Source organism: Gymnoscopelus microlampas (genome assembly GCF_963454915.1).
Source record: "Gymnoscopelus microlampas genome assembly, chromosome: 10".
Classification (NCBI taxonomy): Eukaryota; Metazoa; Chordata; class Actinopteri; order Myctophiformes; family Myctophidae; genus Gymnoscopelus; species Gymnoscopelus microlampas.
The window spans coordinates 8,764,224-8,786,527 of record NC_139947.1 but is presented as its reverse complement, the minus strand read 5'-3'; the positions used below and the strand labels follow the sequence as shown (position 1 = coordinate 8,786,527).

Below are 22,304 nucleotides of genomic sequence, written 5' to 3'. Positions count from 1 at the left end.
ATTAGCTAATCATTGATTCAAGTTTCATCATGTGACTTCACATTACAGCACCAAACCTGGGGGGATTATATCTCCACCCTAGCCATGGAACGCCTCAGGATCCCCCCAGGAGGGAAGTGGCTAATGTTGCTCTGGAAAGGGAAGCTCTCTACTGGAACTGTTACCCCCGCGAACCAGATTCCGGATAAGCAGTTGAAGATGGATCGATGTCTACGGGGAATGTCCAAGTCCAGCCTTAAACTTACTGTACCTGTGTGCAGTTATTGCACAACCAACCAAGTATAAGGCATTAGTCCACATACCTTGATGAATGCTTCATACACGTTCAGCATGGTGAGATGATCTCCCTCAGCCACAGCAAACTTCCTGTGTTCTCTAGCCTGCAGAGTCAAACATCAGACAGATGTGATTTATGTTTTATGAAGTACTTCTCTGTGACGATGTACATAACAGGGATTCTCAACCTTTTTTCTTTTCATTTCAAGGACCCCCCAGTTTGAATGATATACATTAGGCCAAGGACCCCCACTTAATACAATGTGTTATCTCTGGGACCAAAGGATTTTATCCCATTTCCATTTATAGCAATCATACAGTGCAATAATGAGGCTCTTACACATGTGTGCTATCAATGTCCCAAGACAGAGTCAAGCAAAGGTGTCACGTGACAAAAAGGAACAGATCTACAAGCTAATAACGTATCATGGTGCAACGTGTTGTCAGTTTGTAGATCCATGCGTTAAATGTTTTGAGACAAATTAATTTAAGTCGACTCCAATTAATAGTAATTCATATTTACCATTTGAGTACATAACTGCACTCCTCCATCCGTACTCAAATGTTTTATGTTTATAATGTAACAGTGAAACAGCCATGAGCCCATATTTATAACACAATGCAATGTGTTTTATCAGTGACCTATGGAGTGGTGCATATCAGTTAAGATAAGATACTGTATACATTTATAGGCTCATTTAAAAGTTATTGACGTTGATTGTTTTATATAATAAATCTTTTCATTGTAACCTCGTACAGAGTACACTATCTGTCTGTCATCATGATTTGTGTGCGTGGGAACTCATTTTAAACAAGCTTAGTGCTTTACGAGTTATCCAGTTTAGTAGACCTTGTATTGTGAATTGTACTTCCATGTACTGTTTCTCATGTCTTACTAAATAAAGTACATCAATCAATAAATCAACACCAGAGTGATACAGCACACTACAGCTGTAAAAACTAAAAAACTCAATCTTGTTGTGAAAGCAAGGACCTTATTGTAAAGTAGTCCGGCATGTCTACCAAATTCATGCAGTTTTAACATAATTCAGCACTATGTGTTTCAAGTTTCAATGTGTGGCCCAATGTGTGGTACATTGTAAAATCCTGAGTGTTTATTTAACTCCATTTGTGCACTCTTGGAGTTACAGACTCGTAAGGGTCCCTTTTGGACCCCTGGTGGTCCTCCAGATAATGTATGTGATGGTACAACGTATTGCTTTAGGAAAGCCCCCGTTTCAACTCACGGCAGCTTTCTTCTGATTGGGCGGCACGACGAAGATGTTCTGAATCTGCATCATGGCGGCGATGGTGACGATCTCTTTGGAGCAGCCGAAGGTCCCTGACTCCAGGAGCATCTTGGCAAACATGGGGCTGAGAGGGAACTCTGCCATCCGCACGCCCATGGGGTCAGTCAGCCGGCCATACTGGTCCAGGCCTGCCAGTACACACACACACACACACACACACACACACACACACACACACACACACACACACACACACACACACACACACACACACACACACACACACACACACACACACACACACACACACACACACACACACACACACACACACACACACATGGATTAAAGCAAAAATGATATCAGATTCAGCCAATATGTAACATCAAAAAACCCTACAGCGTACAATGTAAGTCAATGAGAAGACCCTTTTGGATTGTAAGTCAACAGAGCAACTATAACTGAAGATATTAGATCATATTTGGAATTACACCATGGCCAGATTAACTACAACAACCTAAACCTCTACCGAAGTGTAAGGTCCAGAGCTCCAGAGCCTGGACCATGGTCTGGGCAGGGGGAGGCTGTTCAATTACAACACAGGAGGTTATGTCAAGTCCAGCAATTTAATTACAAAGTTAAACATTTAAAAATATAATGCCACATGCCTCTACATCCACTTTATTTGAACCAGATAACCCCTAGTGTCATCTGGACTGAACTTTGAAATGGCAAAAAGTTTGTTTTAGTAGGAGTTTTGTCCCTTCAGCCATTAGCTGCACTAAACAAGCTGCCTCACCGACCGGATGGTTGCTATGTTGTTCTGTGCTACATGGTTGTGTGTTTTTCTATTGGAACAAACTGTGAGAATGAATATCCCTGAGGGGACAATAAATAACATTCTGTGATAACATTCTGTCAAAATAAGTAAGTATGTCAGAGTGGCGAGAACAAGGGAGTCCATCCCCTTCTCAGTGGCCTGGGAGATGGACTGCTGAGGTGGAGCACCACACCTACCATCAGCTCCCAGTAGTTACCGCACAACTTAGTTACCCAAGCCCTCATATGCTAAGTTGGCGGTGCCCGGGATTGAACCTAGAGCCTTGTGGTCCAAAGCAGAGTTTTCTGCCGACTAAGCTATGTGACATGTTGTGAGCTGGTATATCGGCTATTTTCAGCGAATATATAGGGTTTAAGTGGTTATTAAGGACACATTTTCTTAGTGATTTCAGGAGCACCACTATACAGGTATAGCTAACAGACTGTGTCAATTTCACAGATTTATTTCCAGCAGTCCTCTCGGGGGGGAGCCAGTCTAAGTTAATTACAAAAGCAGAGATCAAATCACAGCCACCTCTTTCTCTCTCTCCCCTGTGTAAAACCCAGTCAGTTATACTCACAGAGAGGAAGCTGAATCGCAGTACGTTGTCGATGCCCAGGGCCTTGAGCTGCAGGATGACGGGGGCCAGGTTGGTGCGCTGCATCTCTGGCACTGTGGTTTCTCAAAGTCTTCCTCTGATGACAGGTATAGGCAGAGAGAGAGAAGTTCAATTACATTTTATCATTGTGCCGAATCAGCCCAGGGGCCTTGTGGCAGAGTCCTGCAACGGGCCGGGTACCCATGGATACCCGATGGGCACCCGCGTTTAACGGGTGACAACGGGTGAAAAATATACTTTTATAAGGTGACGGGGACGGGCGGTACTGAACCAAACGCGGGTGGGTAACATTTTATTGTGAAATTGTTCCGTCTCGCTGACATATTTTATTTTCTGCCCAAAAAGTGTATTTTACATAGTAGGTGGGGTGCTGAGAGTCTTCCCACCTCCAGAATGGACTTTCAACAAAATAAAACAACCTTTGTTTCGGTGAGTAGTGAAGTGGTTTTGTTTTTTTCACTAGGCCTACTGTTGAACGCTCTGGACCAGAGCTAGTCTGGACCAGGCCTGTTCAGTGGGAGGACGGGTGGCTTTGAGCGAAAATATTAAGTATAGAATCAAATAAAAAACCAACATCACTGACTTCATGATTAAGATTAATGGAAATATAACTTAAAGAAAACCAAAAAAAATCTTAAACTGACCTCTTGGTGGCGCTGAAGTGAAAGCCGCTGGTCTTCCTGGAGTCCTGATCGGTCTCAAGGTTGCATCATTCACACAGCTGGAGATGATAATTCTTTTAAAGTGGCGCGAATCTGAGAAAGAAGTTCTCTGGTCCTATTCAGTGGTGGAAAAAGTACTCATATTTGTTACTTAAGTAAAAGTATCAATACCGCAATGTAGCTATATAGGCCTAAACCCTGTTACAAGTAGATCGGTTCCATATTCAAAATGCACTCGAGTAAAAGTACAAAAGTATCGGCATCAAAATATGCTTAAAGTACCAAATGTAAACGTAATCATTGTGCAAAATGTCCCATTTCACAAGTTCAATATGTATAAAAAATATTTTTGAAAATAGCAGATCTACAAGCTCACTCACAACACATGTGATTTGTAATAATAATCCAAATCTACAAAGTAACTATACTTAACGTTTTCAAATAATTGTAGTGGAGTAAAAAGTACAATATTTGCCTATAGCCTATGTATTTGGCCTCGGACCCCCATCTGAAAAGGTTTTGTGCCAGGGACCCCCAGAAAAGATTTCTGTAAAAAAAAGAAAAATCCAAATTATTCAAAACGCTTTCAAGATTTAATCTAAAATGTTCAAAAATAGCAGATGTACAAGCTTGTAGATCTGCTATTTTTGAATAGCCAATGGATAAAGTGATTAAAATGATTGAGATTCTACATTAACTTCGTTTGCTGGGGACCACTGTTAGTCTCTCCACTGGAGGAAATAGTCCTTTCTTGTTTACCACAGTATTAGTGTCTATTTTATTTTGAATTTGAACATAATGATCGCATTGTATTTGTATTAGTGTGTAGTAGACGATGTCCATGTTTCAAGCTCACAATGGTTTAAAAGAACAATTTCTCTCAAACTCAAAAGGATGATGTGTGGGAACTCTTAAAACGTTCCAAGTTCCAATTTGAGTTAAAAGGGTTAGGTATAATAGCCTATTATTACAAGCTAGATTTATATGTACACATAGGCCATTGCATTAAATAAGTCCTAAAATAAATCTAGACACACACACACACACACACACACACACACACACACACACACACACACACACAGTATACATACTGTTATGTATCATTGAAGTGTACAGCTGAACTGGTAAGTGGATCCTCAGCCAGCTTGAGTTAGCTACAAGCAGGTTCGATGGCAGGTGTCTAAATCACTACACCACCTCCATTAACATTTCACATTCATTTTAATAACATGGGACATATAAACCTACTTTTGTCAACGACACAACAACCCTACTCCTACCATAATCATCATTACATAAACTGATAGCTACTATTACTCTGATCATATGCCTGTGGGGGGGGGGGGGGGGGGGTGTGTGTGTGTGTGTGTGTGTGTGTGTGTGTGTGTGTGTGTGTGTGTGTGTGTGTGTGTGTGTGTGTGTGTGTGTGTGTGTGTGTGTGTGTGTGTGTGTGGACATGGATGTTGGAACCAACATCATAGACCAGGGGTCCTAAACATTTTTCAGGCCAAGGCCCACTTAGCTGAGAGAGATGAAGCAGGGACCCCCACTACATATTGTATGTGTTGCGGGAACTTGCGGATTCAACTTTTTCATACATTTCATATCAGCTTCATAGACTATCATCAGTGTCGTGTAAATGCATGTTTTGTTTTGTTATGTTATGTTTATTTTAGACATTTAACCACTTAAACATTCAATGCTCTTTGCCAAAAATAGCCGATCCACAAGCTCACATGTGAGCTTGTAGATCGGCTATTTTTGGCTAAAGTTCTCCTCAGAATAGGGATGCAATAGGGTTCAAGTGGTTAATGTAAAATAAAATATATCATATCACACAAAGATTTGCCTGGCCCCATGTAGTAACTCTGAGGACCCCCCTAGGGGTCCTAGACCCCCTGTTGAAGACCCCTGGCATAGACAGAAGTACACACATTTCTAATGATAGGGCTTTAGCAGTGAAAATACAAAGTATAAAACTCCTCCAAATAGTCATCATAATACAGAGGAGTAAATTCCCATTTATGATTAAACACTGCCACCTTCTTGTAAAAATAACACACTACAGGACTTAAGGAGTGAGTAGTATACTTCACTGGCAGACAATAATAAACATGTTTGTATTCAATGTAATAAAGCCAGTGGTTCTCAAACGTTTTCATGTCAAAGACCCCCAAATTAACATGTATTTTGTCTGTGGAGCACCCCATTTTGAAAAGATTTTGTACTAGGGACTCCCAGAAGAGAAGATTTAAAAACAAAATTCTATATTCCATTTCTTTCATAAATAGCCGATCTATACAAGCTAAAACGTTGAAATGTTGATGCTATATTAACTTATTTAGCCGGGGGAAACCCTGGAACACCTTCAAGGAACCCTGGGGGTTCCCGAATCCCCCGGGACCCCACTTTGAGAACCACTGTAAATAAAGACTATAGGGTCAGTTATTTCAGTGCACGACCATAAGGCTTTATTTGAAGATGTGTGTTTTAGAGATGTCAAGGATTACAGGTCTCTTTCCTCGGTGGTTGAGTTAACTACAGTTCTACAGATTGCAGCAGTGTCGTCTGCATACAGATTCAGGAGTAATCAGCACAAATGGGAGTAAACAATTTCATTTTTTTTGCGGCTACATGTTTGGCTACGTCATTTTTTTTTTTTAAAGCTACAAGGTGATCTTAAAGTGTACCTTAAGAGTACCATTTTAACATGCAAGAGTACTTCACTTATAGACTCGACTAATTGGATTGTACTTATTTTTGATGGCGTTAATTTCTTTGATTACCGCGTTTCACTGATCTGAAGTTAACCTACTGTTATGGAAAACCATGCAGACATAAGTCAATAAAGTTCAGGACAAGTAACCTTTATACCGATATGAAAGCAGGTCCTAAATATGGATCAAAATGACACCCTTGGTTCAATTGCTCCACTGAGACTTTCTGAAGTTTTCGGAGCCAAATACTTGTCCAGATTAACACAATTTACTAAGTATACAAATAAAGGCAAAAGCAGGAATGTAAAATGCATGTTGTCGTCATGGAATGGAAGGGGTTGACACTAAACGGTTGCCCGACTGCCCCGTGGCAAGTAAATAAAACGTTCGGGTTTGCGTTCAGATTGCCCGACGGGCAAGTGCATTCCGTCTTCATTAAATATTACTGGCTATTCATGAAGAACAATGCTACCTTTTTACAACTAGCAGTTGCGCTCATTCTGGTATTTCAAAGTGACTGTCGCCAGTCGGCAGTTATCGATCGGATTTAACATGAATTAGTTCTACAAGCTATCATTTCATAATGGACAGTGTACTTTTCGGGCAAGTGGGCATGACCTTTGGGGCAAGTAGAACATGACCTGTACTTGTCCGACGGGCAAGTGCCTCCGAGACCTTAGTGTAAACCCCTCGTAATACCAAATATCAAGCGATTATGGCAGTTATTAATTAATGAAATGTGCATGCCAATGTGATGTAAGAACCACTGTCATGATTGGCCAAACAGACATGGCTTAAAAACATGAGCACTACTGTTTCATTGTTGCTTCACATCATCATAGGAACAAAATGGCACTTGATTTTTTGAGTTTTTTTGATTGCACTGCTTTGTATCTGCGCGGTTTATTTGCACATTCCATATGAACATGAAATGTGAAATATCATGGCTAATAGAAAAAATTTGGCACCAAGAGGTAGAAAGGCCACTGCGTTTCGAACTAGTCAGAAGTTAAGTGGCAAGAAAGAGTTATCGGACAAACTGTCCCAAGTCCTTTTTTCACAGTTTCACATCAGCTGTACAATCTTCAAGGTCAAACAAAGAAAACCGCATTACACAGTTTCCACTGCAGCAAAAGTCCTGAAAATGTCTTAAATCTCGGGGGGCCAGAAATGAAAAGGATGAGATCTGATTCGAAGCTTCGTTTCTGTATCCAACAGGTTGATATCGCAAACCAATTAATAAACATAAAGGCACCCAGGCGTTTGGGGTAAAGCAAACTTTAAAACCGAAAGATAAACCACGTTAAAAGTCCCTCAAAATATAACATCTTCACTTTCCACTTTGTCTTTAGTTTATTTTCCGAGTTCTGCTGCTGCCAACTGGAATAACAACAAAAATACTACAGCGTTAAAAAAATAAAAATGGAAGCTGAGAACCAGAGGAGGGCTGTGACAGGACAGTCATTCCCTGGATCTCAGCCTTGCTCTGATATGTACACAGGTGGAGGGTCACTACTGTATGGCCAATGCTAGGAATGGACACCAGTGGGGGGGTCTGAACCGATCGCCATTTAAGCCCGATTTAGACTGGGCAGCGCATCACGTCTCGCACCGAAAGCTAGCCGATCTACATGAGTATTCTGTTCATTCAAGTGTAATGTGCAAACAATTGTTACTATCTGACCATTTATTCCAGGTCTTAGCCTGGTAAACCATAGCCTGGCATGGCAAACCATCCCGGTCGCGTCAATTCACATTATCATTGTCTTCTGCAGAGGGGTGGGCGTTTTGCAGAAACCAAAAAGTGGAGGAGCCAATCATTGACAGACACTGAATGGCTCTTCCACTTTTTGTTTTTTGCAAAACGAGCGGCTGGGGCCAGACCAGTGATTGTTGTTTTGTCCTCCTGCGCGAAGCGGGGGAAAAAAAGCTGACCACAATCCAGCTCTTGCCGCCCCGCGGGCGTGTGCACGAAGCGAGCACAAGCGCAAGAATTTCACAGGGCCGCGCCCGCTTGCCTCTCCGCCCCTCAACTTCTCCACACGTCCCAAATAATCACCCGTCTCTCATTGAGTCTTTGTGTCTTCTACCGGAACCCACTGCTCGTCATCAAGTTATTGGCTTAGGAATGTGACAAAAACAAAAAAAATATCCATGAATTCAAGTCTCCATGGGTTCTCCATGAGTAATCGATAGGAAAAAAAGTAATGTTGGGGGTGAACTATCCCTTTAACTCTTACTTTGAGAAAAATAGATGATATACAAGCTCAACGCATTGTGAACTTGTATATCATCTATTAGTAGATGGGCTCTTTTCGGTGCAAGACACCAGCGTGCCAACTAAATCAGTCGATATGCTATACTATCACTTCATCTTCCTCCGCACAGGGTCATCAACAACAATCAGATATTAAACTGATAAGAACAGATTCTACACTTGATCTTTAGCCAAAAGGCAGAGGAGAGTGGAGGCTCAACGATATGCCACTCACCGGTGTCCAGTCTAGCAAGATTGGGCCCTTGGATGGAGATGGAAAATAAATACATTGTACAATCTTCTTTTATATACAGTGTGATGGATAGGGCACAGTGTGTGTTAAATGAGGTGCTCTCCATTTCTTTCTGTCACAGCAGTGAGTGTTGGGCCGGCTCCACTTCTCAGAGGATCCGAGATCTCTTGCTGGCCAGCGACCCATGCTGAAAGAAAGAAGAGACGTATTCAATCCGGGAAAGCATCTGTGTCATTTTAGAGTTTAGAGAGAAGAGAGAGATAATGAGATAAGAGAGATAAGAGAGAAAAGACAGACAGACAGCACATTGGTTCTCAAAGTGGGGTCACAGCAGGGTTTCCGGCAGACCATTTCTGCCTCGGCGCCCCGCTGAGGTAGACATTTGTAGCGCCGAGCCAAAAGTTTCTAGTGAAAATGAAATGTTGCAATGCACACGCGCACGACTCAGGAATATGCGTGCATCGGCGCAGACCAAATCTAAATACTGTAGCGCACATTAGTTAACAAAAGGACTGGGCTAAAATCTGTCTTCATTTTAGTTTGTGAAAAGACGAGACGAAATATTTTATATTATTTTCTTCTCATCTTTCCTGTGATACGCAGCGCTCTGTTTATAAACAGCTGCTGCTAACGTGCAGTGGCACACACACACACACAGAGTTGAATGGACAGTTATGCTGCGCTCACAGCAGCTACAAAAGTTACAAATCCAAATCCATGTGCAGCCCTGGAAACATCCACATTTTTCAGACCGAGGTGCAAAACATACAAAGGATGAGTGTGTTAGTTTCTCTGGCCTACCTTAGCCTGCTTGTAGAAGTGGGGAGCCAGTTCAACCAACCAGGATGATTCAACCGCAGTCACGTCACGCATGTAGTACTTTGAAGTCTGAACCACTTCATTGAAGATAACCCTGGAGAAGGAAATAATGTGATAGATTTAATTGTATTAATAATCATGTCGTCGCTGTCAGGCGCAAACCTTCTATCTCTGTACTGCAACTTTCTTATTTTCTTTAACAAAAAGAACAAAAAAAATGCTAGAATATGTGTATTGTATGTACCATTTTGGAGGCGTCTCCCCAAACAGCACAGAGTTGGGGTGGATGAGAAGCTCACGGTCGTCACGTAGAGTCCTGACAGGGAGAGGCAGTGGGTTATATCATTGTGATCGCTTTAATCAGACATCAAGCTCGCCATGCCTTAGTTTAAGGGTTCCCAAACTTTTCAGGCCGTGGCCCCCCAAAATAATCATATTTGAACTGGGGACCCCCACCCTGACAAGCACTTGGAATTGTAGGAGTTGAGGCATTACATTTAGTTTGACTGGGTTCCACAGATAAATATTGTGAAAATAGTCGCTCACAGATAAATATATAGCGTTGTAAGCTTGTTGTGAGCTTGTAGATCGACTATTTTCACAATGTTTGCCTTTCTTACGTAATATCTGTCAATTTGGCCAATTTGGTATTAAAAAGGTCTTAAAAGTCATTAAATTGACACTTTAGAAATGTGCAGATACCCTACTTATACTGTATGTCAGTTTGTTTACTGTGGAGTGAGAAAACAATGTTGCCGACCCGACCCCCAATTTGGGAACCACTGAGTTAGGAAACAACACAAAAACATAACAGAATGCCATGACAGATACCCCCGAGTGTGTTTTTAACAGGTGTGCCGTCACATCTTCTAGCTCTGACTCAGGCCATGTGTGACTGCTTAAATCAGCCATCATCCCATCTGAGAAATAGTTTAATATTGTACGTTTGACACATGCAAATCATTTCTCTTCCTTTGTCCATGGTCGGTCTCTCACCTGTAGGATCCTGAATGGTGAATGCGGGCCGCGTTGGCAAAGAACCCGACAGCAATGCACTTCAGGATCACATCAGGGTCACCTGGACAGCAACACAACGGCAGAAATATTAATAAAAAATGTCTTCAACGCCACATGATACTGTATGATGGGACAGGCACCACATGACACACTTGCACACAGATTAAAGCAAAATAAAATGTCACACTTTGTGAAACTGTGTGAAAGGTGTCCCCCACACACCAGCGCCTTTTCCTAAACGATTAGCAGAGAATATGATGTAAAATTATGATGTGTTAGTCACTGTTCCTGTTGTTCTATATACTGCCAACCAGGTGATTAAATCATTTATTTTATGAAATATCTGAGACCATTAAGGTTTCACGGAAGATGCTTCTGAATATATTGTTAGTTTGACCACTTCAAATGTGCTGATCTTAAAATATTAACCGAAACTAGTCTATTCTACGAGCTCTCAATACGACGCAGTGCGACTCATTGAGCTTGTAGATCGGCTGTTTTCGCTGCACAACGTGCTTCAATAGAAGACATGCTGGCTTCTATGGAATCCTGACTGAAATCAGTAGAACTTTAATCCACAAACTTGCAGACACACATACACATACCTTCACTGGTGTTACGCGGCACTTTGAACTTGTTCATGAGCCGACGCAGCTGCTCTCGGACCGTCACGGCTCGCAGGAGACCCTTGTAATTGAGGAAGTGTTCCTGACACCACTGGGAACTCTTCAGGTGCTGAAGACAACAGAGAGACATGGGTGCAAGGTTAGCCAATGGAACACAACCACCCAAGGACACTCATCTGTACATACTTTCCCCATTTCTTTCTTAAATTGTTTTAATTATGTTTTGACACTGGCTTTGGCAATGTAAACATAATGTTTTCTCATGCCAATAATGCTCCTTTGAATTAGCATGTTATTCAACATTGTCAAATTAAAACCTTTGCTTGTCTCGATCCTACAAGCCCCAGTGTTGGTCTGAATTTCTACAGCGTCTTTTATCCAAAACACTTTACAGTTTAGAATATATAGTAGTTTTATAATAAAATACATGCTAATCTTCCTTTATGCACTCATTATGACAAAAATAAAACACTAAATGTTGAAAATGTTTGTAATTCACCATTTGTTTATTATTTAATTATTTATTACTTTTCAAATACTAAATAATAATTACTCACCAGTGTTACTCAAATATTTCATGACAACACATCCTGTAGTAAGACTAGACTAGAATCACACATGCAGTCATGAATCATAAAAATCCAATATTGTACTTCACTATAAAAAAACATGACTTCAGATACGTTTTCGATAGTCAGACTTTAATTATGAATGTGGTCACATTACACATCAGAAACACTGTGTCTCCCATCTCATTGAGTGATTATACAATAAACAGTTAACTGGGCATTTCAGTGAACATGTAGACCATAGTACAGTTAAAACATCTCTACAGGATGGCTCTATCATTTTAGTTGAGTGTCTTGTTTTCCTGTTAATTTCCATCCTTCTCCTTATCTATCCCTTTAAGTGTATTCATACACTTAAAGGGATATTTCACTCCAGTTATTTATTTATCCTTCACATTCTTTTCTACTGCAGGACAGGATATCAGTATGTAAATCAGTCCTTTTCATAAGTAGGATCAAAGTTTTTAACCACATGTTTGTGTTATTGTTCTGGGTATAATTATATGAAAATAATGAAAAAAAGAAAATACAGAATTGGTACATTAGTCTGATACATTATACAGTAAAACTACAGATAAAACACAAATCAGAATATACATTAAATTATTATATGTTTCAGTGTTGAACCAGGTGTGTAAAATGTATTTTAAATCTCCAAATAGATGGAGCCACCAGTTCGAAACACATTCATGGGTCTGGTGCAAATGTGGCCATAAATGAATGACAGTTTGTCCAAACATCAACAAACTAGATGGATACTGTATGTTTAATCAAGCTGTTGAAACCCATAAATGTCCCCTTAAATTGAACAGTAGGGGTGATGGCATTGCTGAAGAAGGCAATACAATAATACAATAAATGATTTTTAGGATATGTCCTTTTGCACACCTACAAACGGACAGGTGCGCCGGAGTATGAATGCTGAATATGGAAGAGAGAGGGAGTCCCGCACACTGTCTTCACTTATAAAGAGGTTATTATTTAGGATGCAACGTTTCGGCCGCTTGGACCTTCATCAGGCATAAAAGTAAATGATTGAAATGTCTGATTGTCATAAAATCTATTAATTATCTTTAATACAGTTGTCAGAAACTGTCAAAGGACAAATTGCCGCTTTGCAGTTATATTTATCATTTTGATAATTTAACTCTGAACCTAAAATATTATAATAATAATCATCAGTAACATACACTAATTACCATTATTAATTATAAACATTACATATTTTTTAGCATTACTATTATTATTGATAATAGACAGGTGATAATAGGATTTATAATTATTGGTTATGTTATTAACTAAAAACTGTAGATATTATTCATAACATAATCATCCCATCATATGAACATGTTGATGACATCACAGATCAGAGACTAGTGTTACTTTAGACACTTGATTGTCATCCATAGACCACAACACATCATATCGTCTCTGTCGGGTGGAAACCTCATACAGTATGTTCCAAAACTGTTACTTTCCAGGATTTAAATAATCATAATTTTTTGATGCTTTTGTGTGACGCTCTAGAATGATCAAGTGCAAGTAGGGCGTTCATTTACGAAAAAAAATTGATTAACCCATTAAGACCTGGAGAAGCATCTGTGTCATTTTTAGATTTGATCTAAAAAGCATTATTTTACACATTGGCTATTCAAAAATAGCAGATCTACAAGTGCTGAGTGCCGTGCTATGAGCTTCTAGATATATTTATATTCTTTTAAAGCGAACATTTTTAACTCAAATTTTTGCTTCTGGGGGGTTCCTGGAACAACATATTTTGAGATGGGGGTCCGCGGCCAAATACATATAATTTTGGGTCCTTGACATGAAAAAGTTTGAGCACCACTGATATAGAAACATAAGTTTTTCAGAAAACTGTTTTAGAGGACATTTGTAGAATCGGCTTCAGGTTTTATGGGTTAATACGGAGATGAGAGGTTTCTGCCCGACAGCGTCGAAATAGACACTATACTACTAGTAATGTTCCTTTACTTGTTCCCCTTTAAAGTACTTCTTACCACCCATCATCATCATGTCTAACTATCCAGAGTTACACTGACCTTCCCTGGTAACATCTTCAGAGGGACAGTCTGACTAGTGTAAATGTATGGACAGAGTGTGTAAGTGAAAGTGTGTGTGAAGGTGTGTATGTGTGTGTTAGTATCAGGATCAGAGAAGGACAGCTTTCCTTCATTCCAGTCCAGCTGGACTCTGATCCTCTGAGGTTTCTGCTTCACTGAGAGATCAGTGTCTGACCCTGGTGAGTAGACTGCAGTGTATTTACCTTTATCTAACTGTATTCTCCATAATTGACCCCCTCTGTCTCCCTTCCTCGGGTAAGGCTCTGCTAACACACCTACACCCCAGCATGTATTGTCTCTAACCTCAACATCCCAGCTGTGAGTCCCTGAGTTAAAGCCTTCAGAACCCAGGACAATGCCATAGTGGTCAAACCTCTCTGGGTTGTCAGGAAGCTGCGGTTTCTCTCCACGTCTCACACTGGTCAGATCATCAGACAGGATGTATTCTGGATGGGCAGTGTTGGGATCCAGAATGACAGGAGTGTAGGAGACAATGTCCTTCATCTTGTCCCAGACTCTAAAAGTCAGGTTGCTCAGGTGTTTAGCCACATCTATCAGTGCTCCTGAGACCGGCTGTGGGTCCTGCAGTGTGAACTGGAATCTTTGCATTGTGGTCTTGTAGTTCTGCAGGAATGAGACGTGTTCAGCTCTCAGGTCCTCCTCTATGGCTCTGATTGTGTTTGAAAGAGTTGATATGTCTCTGTTTAGACCCTCAAGCTTCTCCCTCATCATCCGACTCTTCTGCTGCTCTTCCTCCCACAATGCAGCAATCCTAGCATCCTCTTCCTCTTGTAGAAACTGACGCATCTTCTTAAACTGTTCCTTAATCTGCATCTCTGTGTGCTGACTCTGGGACTGAATATGTGCTGCTGTTTTATCATAGTTTGTTTTAAATTCATTAAAAACCTCCAGTTCCTCCTGTAAAGGCTTCAGTGATTTCTTGACTTCCTCCTTGTGATCAAGTGCAGCTTCATCAATGGGTCTGAATCTGTGGTCGGTGTGTTTTTTAGCTTTCCTGATACTTCCGTTTCTAATTAAATGCTGCATATTGGCTGCGAGTTTGCGGCCTTTTTCTTTACTTCCATTATCTCGACACACCCAACACACTGGCTGTTGACATTCCACACAGAACAGTTTGAGTTTCTTAGCATGCAGACTGCAGAGAACCTCAGACCGTGTTGAAGCTCTCTGATGTCTCTCCTGTATGAAGGCCTCACACACGTTCTTCAGAGCCAGGTTTCTGGGTGGATCCACTGAATGGCTCTCCTTACAAACTGGACATTCCTTTATTACCTTCTCTCTCCACCATCGCTGCAGACAGTCTTTACAGAAGCTGTGGCTACAGGATAGGAGAACAGGATCTTTAAAGATGTCACAACACACAGGACAGGAATAATCCTCTTCAGGGCGAGACAACATTGAAGCCATTTGGTCTCCGAGTGAAGCTACTAACACACTGTTCAAGCCAGGAAATCAGCCAGTCAGTGGTGGTAACACTCCCTCCTCTAGAATGTTCCCTGAAGTTTACTTTCACTGTGAATCCTGGTTCTTGTTAAAGTCCATTCAGCTGACAGAGTCAGCAGCAGGTTCAACTGGTCTGGCTCAGTATTCTCTCCTGTAGCTGTGGACAGACAGTTTGTCCTCCCTCAGTGGATGTTGTGTTTGATCTGAAGGTAAATCATATTGTCGGTCTCTTTGCGTGTGAAGAGGCAGAATAACAACCTCTCTGTTTCCTGGTTTCTCTCAGATGAGTCTGGTAGGAGTGGCGCTATGACACACTGACACACACACACACACACACACACACACACACACACACACACACACACACACACACACACACACACACACACACAGTGGTGACGGGTCATCAACATGCCAGCTTGTGACGGACATTTTGATCAATATTACATTTTTGTCACGGACATACAAAATAACTTGTCAATAATTTTACCAGAAACCCAAATGATATATATATATATATATATATATATATATATATATATATATATATATATATATATATATATATATATATATATATATATATATATATATATATATATATATATTCTTTTTTTCTTCTTGTGTGTGTGAATCTACAAGCTCACAACGAAACACATTTGTGACATGAGTGCTAATTCAAGAATGTTAGAACAGTGCCCCAACAGTTTCATTGTGGCCATGAGACCTATTTAGCCACTGCCTTTTCATCTCATTATAGACCCCTAATTCAAATAAAGCAAAGAGAATAAGTCAATTGTTTAATATGTATAATTATGAAAAAACTGTAATGCACATCAAACAATAATAAAAACATTGTTTATAATTAACATACTGATGATTGCACTTGACTTGATATTTTTAGCATGGTTTTGGGCAATGGTTGACATTTCAGTTCCTTAGTTTAGTTCCTTAGTCTCAGTTCTCTGTCTGCTGGAAATATCTAGTCAAATGACGTGTGGTTTGTCCGCAAGTGTCTTTCCAAGTTCTCTTTCTTCACCATCACGTGCAGTTCTTGCTGATGAGACAAATACTTGCAGTAGAATAATGATGAGAGAGCTCTATCCAGTTCCATGTATGGTACACAAATGCATATGGCTGAGATTTCAGTTCCTTAGTCTCAGTTCTCTGTCTGCTGGAAATGTCGAGTCAAATGAGGTATATGGTTTGTCAGAAAGTGTCTTTCCAAGTTCCCTTTCTTCACTTACTGCATAGTTGTTGTAATTCATTTTCCCATCAAAAATAATGTGTTGTATTCGTTTAAGACCTCATGTCTTTTGTCTCATGAGTTCTGTTCCCAAACTCATTCAACTGATGTCTTGTCTCATTAGATGTGGTTGAAACATTGTAGTAACTTAATAAACACGTAACACTTGTGTACCATTGATATGCTGCCAGGGTCAATCCTGTGTTAATTCACACTGCCCCACTCAATTGTTAGTTTCAAGAGTTGTGGTTTCCGTTAAGGTGAACAAGTATTCGATGTTGATGAGAAAGTCTCAGACCATGCGTAAGGTATGCCAGTGGAACAACGAAAGAATGAACATTACTTCTAGCTGTCTGTCTTGTATCCTCACCTGATGTACGGGTACCGACACAACAAATCTCCTGCAATATATTAATGAGCAAGTCATCCCGACACTAGTCGGGATGACGAGTCACCAAAACCAAAATCGAGTCACCAAAATCATTCAAACAAATTATAAAAAAAACATTCTGAATATTTAGGATAGATTATGGACACATTATAACCAAAATACAAAATGTGACATGGACAAGTCTTGCCACGGACACATTTGTCCGTGTACGGACATGCTGACCCCTGACACGCACGCACGCACACACACACACACACACACACACACACACACACACACACACACACACACACACACACACACACACACACACACAAAGATAGAGAGAGAGAAACGCCCTCATGTTGTTTGTGCCTCAACCATCAGGTTATCAGGTATGTGGTGTGAGGTCTTCATCAGAGGGTATTTATGGGAAAACATGTAGGGACATGCAATGCAAATTCTTCCTAAACATATAGCTGGATTGTCTTAGGGACATAAACGTGTGGATGGCCTTAAATCAAAATCAAAATGTTCATTTAGCGCTGGGTGTTTAGACCCAGCATTGCCTGCGATACCTCTTCTCTGGGCTTGGGTTCCCTGCAGCCACTTTTAAAACCAGTAGTCACCAACCTTGGTGTCAAATTTGACAGTGATTTTAAGCTTGGCAAACTAAACTGATAAACGCTGTTGTTGAATCTAGTTTTTCAGCTGAGGCTTTCATCCATTCTTGTTTTAACTCTTTTATTTAATTCAAAAAGCTCATCCATGCTTTTTTCTCAACCCGCCTCGACTACTGTAATCTAATGCATTGGTTCTCAAAGTGGGGGTCCATGGGGGTACCTCGGAGCTTTTAAGGATTTGAGTTTGCGGCAGTGATGTAGTGTTGGTGGACATGGTGACATTAGTGGTAAACAACTGGCCCTCTTACAAAGGTTTCCGTACCGTAAACCGCAGCAGTGGAAGAGACTTTAAAGTGGTTAAATATAGACATCCACGAGTATACTGTATGCTGAAACACAAGAAATGATCTCATACATGGAGATTCTGACCTCTGTCCCACTAGCTAATAATTGAATCAAGTTTAATCATGTGACTTCACATTACAGCACCAAACCACAACCAGACCTGACAACCGTGGGAAATTCTGTGGAGTACCACAATGTGCGCATGCGAAGACCCTGTGTTGCACATTTTGGGGGGTATTTTTTAGGGCAGTGTTTATCAACCTTTTTTGTGCCAAGGCACACCTGGCTTGGGCAGGTATAAAGAAACCTTGACCATTACAAATATATAAATCTTTGGCCTACAAATATATACACTTGGGTCACTTCAAGTTCTTCTTTGGTAAGTATATTTGGTACCCAATATACTTCTAATATCTGATAATAATATCTAATAATCTGATCCTGATAGCATTATTGTGGACGCATGCGCTGTTGCCCACTACAGACGAACACGAAAACTCTCGCCACCCCCGGGGAAATCCGGTGATATTCACCTGGTATTCCTAAACGTAACCTCATTAAACTATGCCTAAACCTAACCTTATTCCTAAACGTAACCTCAGTAAAACTAATGATATGGCTAACCGTAAACTTATTTCTAACCTTATCCAGTAAAACAAATACAGGAATACAAGAACCGCTGGTCCGTGAAAAGAAATGGGGGCGAGTGTGTTTTGGGGCGAGTTTTCCGGTTATATCGACGGCTCCACGGCTTGAAGTTGAAAGAGATTCTCTCCGTGGAGGAGTAATTAAACACCACAACACAAACTACACGAATTACGTTGACACAAACACACTGGAGTGATTTAGAAGCACTTTATAAGAAAACTAACACTTATGTATTGTTTTATTGTTGGACATTCATCATGGCAGGTTATAACCTGGGCTTTTGGGACAGGACAGCCTCTCTTAGCAGGTACGACGTTCAGGTCTGCCGTATCGACCCGTTCCGACCCACTTAGTAATACTGAGTGCCAAAGCATGTAGGCCTACCCTGTGCCCTTTTTATACAGTACCAGGACAACATATTTGCATTCCTATGGGTGATGGTCGCTGCACTGAATGGACTCGGCCGTGGCTGAGTGTGAAACGGATGATGGCCGTATCGATTGACAGACGATCGCCGCTATTGTTCTCGAGGGGCTGGGTTTACACTTTCTTCAAACGGCGCGGCACACCTCAGCAGTAACCGCGGACCAAAATTGGGACGATTGCCAGGGTTGATAAACTCTGTTTTAGGGTCCCGCAAGCCTTTTTGGGGGGATTTTGGTGGGCCCTTTACAATTATGTTATTTCACACCAGAAATGTAGTACATTGCATGTCTTACACTAATGGAGGCAAGATGTTATAACCATGTCATTCCTGGAAGGCGTTTGAGGCACAAAAGCTGTGCTGTAGCTGTGCTGTAGCCATTTACTTGGTTTAATTGTTATACCGCGCACATCCCCCGAATTGAACAGTTTTGAGCGTTTCGTACCTGCGTACCGAGACCTAAAATTTGAAAATTAAACTTACTGTACCTGTGTGCAGTTATTGCACAACCAAATATTAAGGCATTAGTCCACATACCTTGATGAATGCTTCATACACGTTCAGCATGGTGAGATGATCTCCCTCAGCCACAGCAAACTTCCTGTGTTCTCTAGCCTGCAGAGTCAAACAAACATCAGACAGATGTGATTTATGTTTTATGGAGTACTTCTCTGTGACGATGTACACACCAGTGATTCTAAAACTTTTTTTTCCATTTCAAGGACCCCCCCCAGTTTTATATGCATTAGTTCCAAGGACCCCCACTTAATACAATGTGACCCCCACTTAATACAATGTTTTATGTCTGGGATCTACAATCAGGGGTTCCCTCACATTTTTAACAATGAATTTTCAAAACTTTTCCAAAGTATTATATCCTATTTCCAGGCCTATAACAATCATAAGGTGTAATAATGAGGCTCTTACTCCAGTCAGTGTGCTATCAATGCACCAAGACAGAGTGGAGCGAAGGTGTCACGTGACAAAAAGAACAGATCTATAAGCTAACAACCTATCACAGTGCAACGTGTTGTTAGCTTGTAGATCTGTTTGTTTTGTCACGTGACGTCCTGTATACATTAGGCCTCCTTCACGCAGCTTGCGCAGCACTACATTCTACCATGTTACATATTTCACGTAATGGACAAAAACAATGTACTGTATAGCCATTCATTTTCCAAAACATTTGCTCAATTTCAAACCCTTTCTAGGCCTGGAAAACTGTTTTTCTAATTTCAAAATATTTCCAGGAATTTCATGACTGTGGGAACCCACACTGTAAATTCCTGAGTGTTGGAATCAAACGGACCCGTAAGGGTCCATTTGGACCCCTGGTGGTCCCTCAGACAGTGATGTACAACGTATTGCTTTAGAAAAGCCCCAGTTTGGCCCGGACCACTGGCATAGCGGTCGAGGCACCTAGGCTCAGTGTAACCTGACAGCGCGTTGCGGGTTCGAGTCCTGATACCGACGGCCTTTGCTGCATGTCACTCCCCATTTCTTTCCCCATTTCCTGTCAGCCTAGTGTTCTATCAATAAAGGCATAAAAGCCCAAAAATAAATCTTATTATTATTTTTTTTTAAGACAGTTTCAACTCACAGCAGCTTTCTTCTGATTGGGCGGTACGACAAAGATGTTCTGAATCTGCATCATGGCGGCGATGGTGACGATCTCTTTGGAGCAGCCGAAGGTTCCAGACTCAGCCGGCCATACTGGTCCAGGCCTGCCAGTACACACACACACACACACACACACACACACACACACACACACACACACACACACACACACACACACACACACACACACACACACACACACACACACACACACACACACACACACACACACACACACACACACGGATTAAAGAAAAAATTATATCAGATTCAGCCAACATGTAACATCAAAAAACCCTACAGCGTACAATGTAAGTCAATGAGAAGACCCTTTTGGATTGTAAGTCAACAGAGCAACTATAACTGAAGATATTAGATCATATTTGGAATTACACCATGGCCAGATTAACTACAACAACCTAAACCTCTACCGAAGTGTAAGGTTTGCTTTAAGGAGTCATTTCTTACCTCCTAGAGCGTAGAGCAGCTCCAGAGCCTGGACCATGGTCTGGGCTGGGGGAGGCTGTTCAATGACAACACAGGAGGTTATGTCAAGTCCAGCAATTTAATTACAAAGTTTAACATTTAAAAACATAATGCTATACATGCTTCTACGTCCACTGTATTTGAACCAGATAACCCCTAGTGTCATCTGGACCTTTGAAATGGCAAAAAGTTTGTTTTAGTAGGAGTTTTGTCCCCTCAGCCATTAGCTGCACTAAACAAGCTGCCTCACCGACCGGATGGTTGCTATGTTGTTCTGTGCTACATGGTTGTGTGTTTTTCTATTGGAACAAACTGTGAGGATGAATATCCCTGAGGGGACAATAAATAACATTCTGTGATAACATTCTGTCAAAATAAGTAAGTATGTCAGAGTGGCGAGAACAAGGGAGTCCATCCCCTTCTCAGTGGCCTGGGAGATGGACTGCTGAGGTGGAGCACCACACCTACCATCAGCTCCCAGTAGTTACCGCACAACTTAGTTACCCAAGCCCTCATATGCTAAGTTGGCGGTGCCCGGGATTGAACCTAGAGCCTTGTGGTCCAAAGCAGAGTTTTCTGCCGACTAAGCTATGTGACATGTTGTGAGCTGGTATATCGGCTATTTTCAGCGAATATATAGGGTTTAAGTGGTTATTAAGGAAACATTTTCTCAGTGATTTCAGGAGCACCACTATACAGGTATAGCTAACAGACTGTGTCAATTTCACAGATTTAATTCCAGCAGTCCTCTCGGGGGGGGGGGGGGGCGGGGGGGGGGGGGGGGGGGGGGAGCCAGTCTAAGTTAATTAAGCAGAGATCAAATCACAGCCACCTCTCCCTCTCTCTCCCCTGTGTAAAACCCAGAGTCAGTTATACTCACAGAGAGGAAGCTGAATCGCAGTACGTTGTCGATGCCCAGGGCCTTGAGCAGCAGGATTACGGGGGCCAGGTTGGTGCGCTGCATCTCTGGCACTGTGGTGGCGGGCAGTTTCTCAAAGTCTTCCTCTGATGACAGGTATAGGCAGAGAGAGAGAAGTTCAATTACATTTTATCATTGTGCCGAATCAGCCCAGGGGCCTTGTGGCAGAGTCCTGCAACGGGCTGGGTAC

General features: G+C 41.4%; 3 protein-coding genes across 3 annotated transcripts in view; all 3 read right to left on the bottom strand.

Moving 5' to 3' along the window:
• Nucleotides 1–22,304, bottom strand: part of LOC311053238 (putative ATP-dependent RNA helicase DHX35) — a gene marked incomplete at its 3' end in the record, with an annotated part of 30,918 nt that overhangs the window by 8,121 nt on the left and 493 nt on the right. The window contains exons 2-5 of the mRNA XM_084068696.1: nucleotides 22,076–22,200; nucleotides 21,178–21,232; nucleotides 1,524–1,714; nucleotides 303–380 (exon numbers count right to left, since the gene is read on the bottom strand). Coding sequence (XP_083924822.1) covers nucleotides 303–380; nucleotides 1,524–1,714; nucleotides 21,178–21,232; nucleotides 22,076–22,159 — 408 coding nt within the window. The 5' untranslated portion in view covers nucleotides 22,160–22,200. The remainder of the gene's footprint in view (nucleotides 1–302; nucleotides 381–1,523; nucleotides 1,715–21,177; nucleotides 21,233–22,075; nucleotides 22,201–22,304) is intronic.
• Nucleotides 8,234–20,779, bottom strand: LOC311053793 (putative ATP-dependent RNA helicase DHX35). The gene is made up of 7 exons (XM_084069478.1): nucleotides 20,690–20,779; nucleotides 19,627–19,704; nucleotides 11,299–11,428; nucleotides 10,673–10,754; nucleotides 9,921–9,992; nucleotides 9,659–9,770; nucleotides 8,234–9,044 (listed from the first exon to the last, which is right to left on the bottom strand). Exons 1-7 carry the CDS (start codon nucleotides 20,741–20,743, stop codon nucleotides 9,006–9,008), a joined length of 567 nt encoding a protein of 188 aa, XP_083925604.1. The 5' UTR covers nucleotides 20,744–20,779; the 3' UTR covers nucleotides 8,234–9,005.
• On the bottom strand, nucleotides 13,836–15,016 carry LOC311053239 (nuclear factor 7, ovary-like; the record flags this gene model as incomplete). The annotated part of the gene is made up of 1 exon (XM_084068697.1): nucleotides 13,836–15,016. The coding sequence occupies one exon, from the start codon at nucleotides 15,014–15,016 to the stop codon at nucleotides 13,925–13,927; it is 1,092 nt and encodes a 363-aa protein (XP_083924823.1). The 3' UTR covers nucleotides 13,836–13,924.